The following is a 10,143-nucleotide window of genomic DNA, read 5'->3' on the forward strand; positions in this document are numbered from 1 at the left end:
TCTTATGATTTGGTGGATATAAATATCTATGATTCTGACCTATGAACTAGCAATATTGCTAATAGCATGAAAGAAAAAGAAGTACTTCATTTCAACATCTTGCTACTTAGTCTTGATGTAGTTATCATATGCGCCGACCGATGAGTGTCTTGTCTCCGAAACACTGGGAGTGTGAAACATATTGACAAATTAAAGGCGAATTAGAAAGAAAATATTCGGTTGAATTAATGCATGCAATCACCTAACTTTTTATTGAAAAAAAGATGATATTAATGTCATCTACGTGTGGCGAATGATATGGAAGAAGCCTTCTTTAGCAGATACACAAGTTGAAAACCAGAGACAATTTTCCAAGAAAGCTGACAAAAAGTAGCATTGGCAGTGACCGAGAGTTCAAATGAATGCCGTGTGGGATAGTAGAGATTGGAGAATTAGGTGAGGGAAAGGAGGAAACCTGATGCCATTTCTCATCATTGGAAAGCTCGATCGGTCAAGTCAAGACCATTACTGATAATCATAGGGAATCTGTTCGATTTCTCTTCTGAGATATCGATGTGAACTGAAAATTTCAGAAAAATGAGCCAGGAGATCCTTTGCAGGGGAAAGCGAGATAGATAGATAGATAGATACATTAGACAATGAACATGTGATGTGAGAGTCCGTGTGGGGATGGGATGCGTGCATGCATATGAACAGGTGCAATCAAATCAAGGATGTCAGAATCAGAGAGTCCGTGAAGGGACTCAACTACCGGATTGGGCCACAGCTAGCGTTATGTCTACTGATAGTCTAGAGCTCAGTTCCAGGAGATTCCCTACAGTGTGCAGTCGTTGTACGTGCACATAGTCATAGGCAAGTCTACGACTCTGATCCCCAAGAAGGGAAGGCATGTGGCTACAGTATCTGCAAAAGGAATTGTCATTCATTTCCGATTCCTGAAATCCATGCACACACAGATTTGAACACTGATACGTCTGCTTGGACGAGGGAGGTAGGTAAGGAAAGATTGGCCAAGGAAGGATTCTGGTCCAAACATGGTCTACTTGGAGAAAGGAAAGAAAGAGCCGAAGAGGACACTAACCAGATATTTGTTATCTTCTTCATCTTCCAAATTTTCTTCTCATCTTAGTCAACTTGGTTTTTTTGTTTGTAACTATGGTCTTCGATCTTTGTTCGATTGATTTAAGAGGAAAACATTTTCTTTTGGTTCACTTACTAGTAAATCCGTAGCATAACTTATGTATACTAGTGATGTTAAGCCACTAATACAATTTCCCTCTGCCACTTTGGCACACGCCCTTAATCTTCTCTCAAAGAAGTAAATACTACAATACTTATTTGGGTTTAATTAATAGACTTGGTTAGTCTTATAGTTTGCCAAACAGGGTGATTATAGAATTGCTCGAAAAAAATGATAAATCCCAGTCAGTCTCATGGACTCAATCCCTGAGAGTGGTCGGTCTGGTCCCACGAAAGTTTCCCACCGACCACCAAGGTAAATCGGAAAGCGCATATGGCGGCCAATCCAGATGCCCAACATCCTTTGATTGCGTTCCCCATTTGGAGGAAAAATCCTGCAAATACGCCGTAACTGGAGATCGAACCGCGGGTCCCTGAGTTACAACCCGGGTGATTATAGAATTGCTCGAAAAAAATGATAATCCCAGTAGCCACATCTCTGGGAGTGGTCGGCCCGATCCCACGGAAGTTTCTCACCGACCACCAGGGTAAATCGGGAAGCGCATATGGCGGTCAATCCAGATGCCCAGCATTCTTTGATTGCGTTCCCCATTTGGAGGAAAATTCCTGTAAATATGCCATAGCTGGGGATCGAACCGCGGGTCCCTAGATTACAACCCGGATGTCCTACCGTTGCACCATTGCCCCGGGGACAATTATAGAATTGCTCGAGCATGTTGAGTAGATTGTATTGGCTAATTAATTAATCTTTAATTGGATGTGGATGAAGATATCAACTCTTTAAATCACATTAATTATAGCTTAGTGAGCTGTCTTATCCAAAGTAAGTTTAAGGCCTCATCTAAATGGCATGCGATTAACAGTAGTGACGATTAGACCCGTGACGATCAGTACTGACGATGATGTAGCTTTATTGCTAATATTTATGCACTAAAAAGTTAGCATATTGTTAATGGTCTTGGTTTTTTTATTTCTTTAATAATATATATATAATAAATATATATATAACCTCTAGAAGCAAGATCTGATACTTGCATTGCTTGTTAAGTACTTAGAAGATACAACCATCTAGAGAATTAATTAGAATCTCCTTTGATTAGAGAATGTAATTAAAGAGCATCGCCTTTAGATGCATGATGGAAAACGCTAGATTAAACTCCACTAATCAACACTTTAATGTACATTTTTATGCAACGCAGACTTAATCGAGTTGCTTGAAGCTGTGATTCTAATACGTGTCTCAGTGTGGCTGGCAGGTCAAATGTTAGATATCATTGTAATCAATAAATATAAATAAATTATTATTTTCTTTTTTTACAAAATAAAAAAAAAAAGTAATCATCAAAGATGGACTGACTCATCCATATATTCCTGACCAAGCTCTTTAAGTTAGATGCCTCCTCTTTGGTAGACTTTTGTTTAATCGGTTTTTAAGATTTAGGATTTAGAATTTAGATTAAGAGATATATAAAGAGCATCGCCTTTAGGGTTAAGAGATATATTTTTTTCCTCTTGACCAAAGGCGCACCATTTGTTAACTAGCGCTATTATAACTGTTATGTCGTGTTCAAGTTTAGGAGGGATCTGGCTGATCGAGCTTGAGCTTGGCCATGTGCCGAGTTAACTTGAGTTGAACTCGAAAAAATTGATTAGACTTAGAGCTTGTCGTAAGTTAGACTGACTTGATCCTTGAATCGGACTGCCCAGGCGTGCATTGACATTGACAGAGTCCTGAACTTGCTATGTTGCCCCCTAATGTCTCTGCCTAATCAATCAAACTGCCGAACCTCCTCCGAGGAAGGAGACACGCCGGTTTGGGGCCCATTTTTTTAAAATATTAATCAATATATATATATATATCTATATATTTTAAGATAATAAGAAATTTTTAAAATATCTTTATTAGATTTTGGAAAGATTTGGCATGATTATTAGATTTTGTAGAGATTTGGCATGGTCATTGGATTTCATAAAGATTTTGACATGATTCCAATATATTTAATATTTCTCAATTCTTAAAATTTTAATTTTACTAGTTTTTTTATATTCCTCTTTTTCCTTCTTTATTAACCTAATAACCTATTTTGCTCAACTTCAAACATTTTACTTATTTGATAATTTATTTTCTCTCCTCAAGACATTTTCGAAATCATCACAAGGGGTGTATAAGGAGAGTAACGATCAGAATTAAGATCTTTTATTACATATTTTTCTATGATCTTAAAACCTAAAGGTATTGTCTTCCTTATTTTCCTATCAAATCTTTTTTTTATGCTTCTGTTAATTTCTTATTTTCTTATCAATGATTCCTGTTGTAAACTTGTAATCTTATTCGCAGTTAATACTGTTAGCAAATTTTTACAATATAAAGATATGGACATTACTATTGTTTTAGATCAATTAAAATGTTTTATTTCTTTTGATCTCAAATTCGAATAAAAAAGATGAAAGAAATTTTTTTAAAAAAATAATAATTATTAAAAAAAAAATCGCCTAAGGCCTCCCGGAAACTTGAGCTGCCCTTGGCCGGTCTCCGGCCGGAGGAAGTGGATCTGTTATCTTTCTCTCCAGTACGTTGATCTTCTTCATCATTGCCTTGATGAAGCCACTCTTTTGCCTCGTTACTGATACTACTACTCCAAATTAAGTTTCATGATAATTCTGAGTAAAAAGCAGCAATCCTTGTAGCAACTCGATAAGAGAAAAATAAAATGCTTTGTTTTTTTTTTCCTTCGACTAAAGGAACATTATATACTTAATTCCATCTACGGATCATTGGAAAAGCTACAAAAGGCCTGTGTGGCCACACTGATCATAGAAGGTGCCAGAGCAGGTCTCTGTTCTAAAAGATTAGTGGTCTTCACGTGTGATTTCAAAGGCGCCACATCCTAGCACCAAATGATAAGAACTAAAGGTCTCGATGCACTTTTTTTTTTTTTACAAGTTTGAGCCTTTGATAAAACTTGCATTTGAACTGAGAAGTAAACTTGTTCATGCATGCCTTCCACAGTGCATGGCCTCGTATGGGAAACAAAAACAATTCTATTCACTATAAAAATATCTATATTTGACTATTGAAATTTCGTTAATTAATCGATCATTAAACTCATTTAGCAATAAAAAAAATTATAAATTTTTTTATCATAATTCAATTTAGCAACTGAATTCTAATTCAATCATTATTTAGCGACCGATTTAGAGATCAGTCACTAATATTAGCGATTAATATTTATCGGTCGCTAATATTAACAACTGATTAGAATTTGATCGCTAATTTATTCGTTAAATTTTTAAAAATCTTGCAACAATTTCTCATTTTTTATTTTATATTATATTTACATACAATTAGATCAAAACTCTATTATTTGTGCAGTAGAAGCTTTTTCTTAGATCGCTAGAGGGGATCGAAGGAGTGAATAGCGGCTTGCAAATAAAAATGATATTTTTCTCTTGCTAACGTTTTAGCAAGGACATACTTAATTAAAATGTAAATAAACTATAAAAACTATGAGACACATAATGTACTTGTTACAATCTTCAAGTTGTTAGTCCAAGACTATAAATGCTCGAATAAAAAAGTCTCCTTGTCAGAATGGATCCGGAGACGAAGAAATCTCATACAATAGTTGAGTACAACGCTATAAAAATAAACTAAATGAGATAAATAATTCGAGTGTGTCTTCTTCTTTGAGCTTCAGTCTATTTATAACTTTCACCTCGATTTGACTGTTATGTTGATGTGGCACTTCCGGACATTTGGAAGCCTTCTGGGTGTTTGAATTCATCGATCTCAATCTAATTTGTCAATGGTCTGCCAATGAATTTGGATCACTCCTCTCGATCCGGGCGTCTGGAACCTCTCTAGGTCACTAGGTGCCTGGACTCCGTTAACGTGGATTCCATTCTCATCCGTTTTGGCAACAGCTCGCGTTGACTTGGCTTGGGTTATCCGAGTGCTCAGAATGGATCCAGACGTCTAGACTCTGGAGTACCCGAAATGGATCCGGGTGCTTAGAGTAGATTCGGTGCTTGGAATGGTCAACTTCATGTTGACCATTTTTCTCCTCCATTTTCTATTCTGCCTTGGTCATTTTGCGTGATCTTCCTCTGAGCTTCTTGTCTCTCGGATGCACCGAGCCCTTTCGGCTCGCTCCCATGCATCATTCTCGCTCCGCCGGAATACTCTTCCACAGCTCCTCGTACCTCAGATGCACTAAGTCCATCGGCTCCTTTCTCGTGTCATCCTTCTCGCTCGCTTGCATCTTTTGTCAAAGTTCGCCATCTTGACCGAACCTTTATTAGGTCACTATTGTAGTGATCAAACCCATATTTGATCGCTATTTTAGCGACCGAGCCCAAGTTCGATCACTAAACTTCCAACTCAAATCCTACCCTAAATCCTAATCTCACCCGAATCCAAATGTAGCGACTGAACACGGATTCGATCGCTAAAATAGCCATCGAATACTGGTCCGATCGCTAAACTTTTAACTCAAATCCTACCTGAATCCAGACAATCTCGCCCGAATCCAAATTTAGCGATCGAACACAAGTTCGATTGCTAAAATAGCAACCGAATACTGGTTCATTTGCTATTTTAGTGATCGAATACGAATTTAGTCGCTATTTTAGCAACCAAATACGGATTCAGTCGCTAAAATAGCGATCGAATCCAGTTTGATCGCTAAATTAGCGACTGAACTATTTGTCGGTCGTTATTTTACGACCGAAATACAATATTAATAATAAAATTAGTGATCGAAATAAATTTGATCGTTAAATTTATTGTTGCTTGAGGTTATTTTTGTAGTGATTTCTTATTACAATAGATGAGGACTGTGGTTTGCATCCTCTGGTTTGAGTTTCTTTTACATGAACAATAAAAGAAACTTGTTCCCTGAATGCATATGAAGCCTTACTGCCATGGATTCTTTGGATTGTGATTCATTTACTGATGGATCATGGAACATATATAGTGTCTGTATATCATCCAATTTTCATCAAACTTAATAAATGCTAATAACTTCGTGTACATCACATGCAAATACAGAGATTATCCAAGTTCATATCTTTTAAAGGTCAATTCAAATACAAAAGCCAATTCAACTACACAGAATTATTTAAAAGAATCAATGAATGAAGCTAATTAACAGAGATAATACATCTATAAAGGAAAAGAAAAGGTAACAAATAAACTAGATCTATCGACTCTGTTAAGGTCAATAGTGGCTCTTTTATTACATGATCCATCTCAAGAAACACAATATTTTTCTACCAATGCAAAGAGATCATAAACCTACATCATGGTATATCTTAATGGCTTCTTCAATGGCATAAGATGAAAGGATATCGCTATTCACATTAGGAACCGAGGGCCAAAAGGATACTGAATCTGTGGATGCAAAATCGAAGACATTGCTGCCGCTTGGATAATGCAGGAAATCCGAAGAATTATGTCCGAAAAGTGATAGATCCCCTAGGAACGGAGGATTAGACGACATTCCGAGCGGAGGCATCATCGCCGTAGACGAGTACAAAAAGTGTGTATAATTCTTCGATGGCGTACCACTCGAGGAGACTTCTAAGATGTTCTCGTTGTTATCTTTGCACGCATCATTTGGCGATGGCAGCGTCGTGGGAGGAGGGACGGCGGCGGATATATCATTGTTGTTGTTGTTGTCGTCGTCGTCGTTATTGTTTTCGACGGCGGTGGCTTGTGACTGGCCGGTGAGCCTCTGCACGATCTCCTTGAAATTATCAACAGTTGCATGAATAATTTTCGGAGCGTGGGTGTAGATAATGACAGGCTGACGGCGTTGACGAGGGTTATTGGTGGTGGTTGGTGGTGGTGGTGGTGGTGGCGCCGCCGCCTATCGTGGAGATGGTGGAAGAGGAAGAGGAGGAAGAAGGCTTTTGGATTAGATGAGACTCCTTGTGAACTTTGAGAGGGGCGTGGCGTTGTAGAGCATTGAATTCCCGTGCGGAAGGGCTCATGGTGGAGGAATGGAAAAAAGGAGGTTAACAGAAGAATTTTATAGCAGAACGAGAAGCATCGCGAGCAATAAAAGAGGAGATAGCGGTGGCTATTTTTGGAGACAAAATGACAAAAACAGGTTGGTTATCTTGGGACGAAGAGTGGAATAAAAATAATATAAAAATAATAATTAATTAAGAAAAGATTTTTACATGTTAAAAGGAGAGGAGAGATCGGAAAGCGTGGACGAATAATAATAGTCTGGCATAATTAATATTAGTTTTATAAAGGATGATTTTTAAAAATATTTTTAAGATTTTTTAAACTATCCTTTAAAGTAATTAATTACCATTTAAATCTCACTTGTTGATAAGTTTTTTTACTAAAATACTATCAAATATCAATAGTCATAAAAATAGTATATAAATTGTATTGTGATCTAAATAATATAGATAATTTTAATTTTTTAATTTAAAATTTTAAAAAATAAAAAAATCAACAGACAAATCCATCCCACCGTCTCTAGTTAAATTGAGCCAGTTCATGCATGTTCCCAGTTGCCATGGACAAACTGGCATCGGTGTGATGTTTCTCCGCCATGCCTCCACCTTCCTCACCCTCATCCACCTCGTCTCCTTCCTCCTCGCCAAGCTCTTCATCCATCTCCTTGCCAAGTCCACAAACCACCACCAAATGTGCATGTTTTAATTAATCTCTGTTTCTCTTTTTCTTGTTAATTCACATTCTAAATATGGCAGTTGCAGGTGCGCTCGTCTTGCTGCTGAAGAAGATGAACCGGTAATCCATGAATCGTACGCCGGAAACGAAGAGATCAATGCTTCCGACTTGTTTAGCAGGGAAGAAAGCTTGTTCTTTTTATACGGCGAAAGCTTCGTGAGTGATCCGTTACTTGAAGAAGCAGAGACGGTGCCCAACGAGCAGCATCGCCTCTTCAAGGAAGTTGGTGATCATGAAAGCTTTATGGAAGAAACCCCTCTTGAATCCTCTCCGGTTGATCGTGAAGATAGTGGAGTGGAGTACGACGGTGAAGTTAAAGGTACGTCTACATGGAACTATAGCTTCCTCAAGCAGAAATACAGTCTTGAATTCTAACTAATTAAAGATGCAGATGCTGTTGAAATGAGAGATTCTTTATTACATAAAGAGGAAGAATTGTTGAAGAATGAGAAAGTGGCGTTCGATGAGAACCCAGCAGCAGTTCAGTTTGATAGCAAAAAGTTTAAGCTCGAAGAGAAAACTTTTGGTGCTTCTCTTACAAGTGAATCCACCTCAAAGAGTTCCATGGAATGGAGAAGCTCTGCGATCTTCAGTGATTCAGTGACCGAGTGCCCCTTGTTGTCTTCCTCGCGCAGGAGTTCATCCCACTGGGAAAATTACACATTGTTCCGCAAGTACGATGAGGAGATGATGTTCTTCGATCGAATCTGTGCGCAGAAACTCACTGAAACAGGTAGGTTCGTTCATTCAGTTTCTTCAGGTAGATGAAATGAATATGAATGCTTAGGTTTCTGTAAATGTTCAGAAACGTTTAGGTCCTTAAAGTGCCAACCGAGATCGATCTCGCAAAGAATAGTTCACAAAATAAACAAGAAGAAGGGAAGTCACCAAACGCCTTATCAAGAGTTGGAGTGCCTTTACGTGGCTCAGATTTGCTTAGCTTGGGAAGCCCTCAGTTGGAACTACAACTACTTCAGGCAAAAGAACGCCCAAGGATCAGACGACAGTGATAAAAAATCCTGTTGCACTGAATGGATAGTTGAGCAATTCCAACAGTTTCAGGTCCTCTTGCAACGATTCATCGAAAATGAGCCTTACGAGCGTGGTCGGAGGCCTGAAGTATTCGCTCGAACGAGGACCTTTTCATCAAAATTTCTCCAAGTTCCTGAATTCAGAGGTACTATAACTACTTCAGAACTTGCAACTGCTAGCTTTGTGCTCATAATTGCAAGTGCTAATTTGTTTTTTCCTGGTTATCGCAGACCCGGAAGCAGATGAATTAGGCAAAGAGGAAATGGTTTCGTCGGCCGAGCTCCTGGCGATTCTCGAAGACTCGATCCGAACCTTCATGATCTTCCTCGAGGCAGACAAGGAGACTCCTTGTCAAATGCTGAAGGCCCTTATCAAGAAGAAAACGAGTTCAGTGGATCCGAATCGACTCCATTTTCTCAAGAAAGCCAACAAGAAAGTGAGTCATTAGTTCTTTAATTTATTAACAATTGCTTGTAAGGGTTCCGATGATTATATTATTCAATCAATACATATATACTTTCAGAGCAAGATGACGCTTAAAGACATGCTGAGGCCAAGAAGATGCTTGAAAAGGCAGAGGGTAAAGGGGAAACAAGTGATGGATGCCTTCATGGCCTTAATCGACATGAAGATTGTGTCCAGAGTTCTGAGAATGCCTGAGATCAGCCAAGAACAGCTGCAATGGTGTGAAGAGAAGATGAGCAAAGTGAAGGTGTGGGAAGGCAAAATCCAAAGAGATTCCTCCCCACTTTTCTTCCCCGTTCACTAACTCCCACGTCACTGCTGCACAATCTACTCTACTTTAGCTTGCCTGGTGACTAGATAAAGCCCGAGAGGATATGCATTCCACCTTAACTCTTGTCACACAAAGATCTGGGAATTGACAGCTCCAATTTAGAGGCATGGCTGCATGTGAAGAGGATGGAGGAGGGATAGAGATCCGTGTTAGTGCACAAGAAAGTTGATATATAGCCGTAGGTTTTCCACATGAACATTGCATGACAAAAATAAAATTAAAGTGAAAGACGAGCACAACTTTAGCTTTATTTTGCTTTACTAGTGGCGGATAGGCCGCCCATGGACATTAAATTGTATATTGGAACATAAAAGTAGATCGACGTTGAAAGCAGATGATAACATATATACTGGAATTCACAATATTATGTACGTTGAATGGTTCGGTGCATGTGGCTCATGCA

At 38.5% G+C, this 10,143-nt stretch overlaps 1 protein-coding gene across 2 annotated transcripts; it reads left to right on the forward strand.

Moving 5' to 3' along the window:
* The first annotated feature begins 7,717 nt into the window (after positions 1-7,717).
* On the forward strand, positions 7,718-10,128 carry LOC141827863 (uncharacterized). Of its 2 annotated transcripts, none has more exons than XM_074715195.1 (6): positions 7,718-7,869; positions 7,933-8,231; positions 8,304-8,645; positions 8,718-9,089; positions 9,175-9,380; positions 9,468-10,128. In XM_074715195.1, exons 1-6 carry the CDS (start codon positions 7,718-7,720, stop codon positions 9,711-9,713), a joined length of 1,617 nt encoding a protein of 538 aa, XP_074571296.1. In that variant the 3' UTR covers positions 9,714-10,128. The 2 variants fall into 2 exon arrangements, with proteins under 2 accessions (XP_074571296.1, XP_074571297.1); XM_074715196.1 differs by having other exon boundaries at positions 7,734-7,869; positions 7,939-8,231.
* Positions 10,129-10,143: the final 15 nt, after the last annotated feature.

This window comes from Curcuma longa, chromosome 4 (assembly GCF_044706935.1).
Source record: "Curcuma longa cultivar G26 ecotype Majalengka, Jawa Barat chromosome 4, ITB_CL_G26_1.1, whole genome shotgun sequence".
Taxonomy (NCBI): Eukaryota; Viridiplantae; Streptophyta; class Magnoliopsida; order Zingiberales; family Zingiberaceae; genus Curcuma; species Curcuma longa.

Bases quoted from the DNA above. Each gene is read 5' to 3' on its own strand.
- LOC141827863 (XM_074715195.1), top strand. From the start codon at position 7,718: ATGCATGTTCCCAGTTGCCATGGACAAACTGGCATCGGTGTGATGTTT. The intron at 8,646-8,717 runs GTAGGTTCGTTC...GTAAATGTTCAG, and splicing joins GCAGAAACTCACTGAAACAG to AAACGTTTAGGTCCTTAAAG. The intron at 9,090-9,174 runs GTACTATAACTA...TGGTTATCGCAG, and splicing joins CCAAGTTCCTGAATTCAGAG to ACCCGGAAGCAGATGAATTA.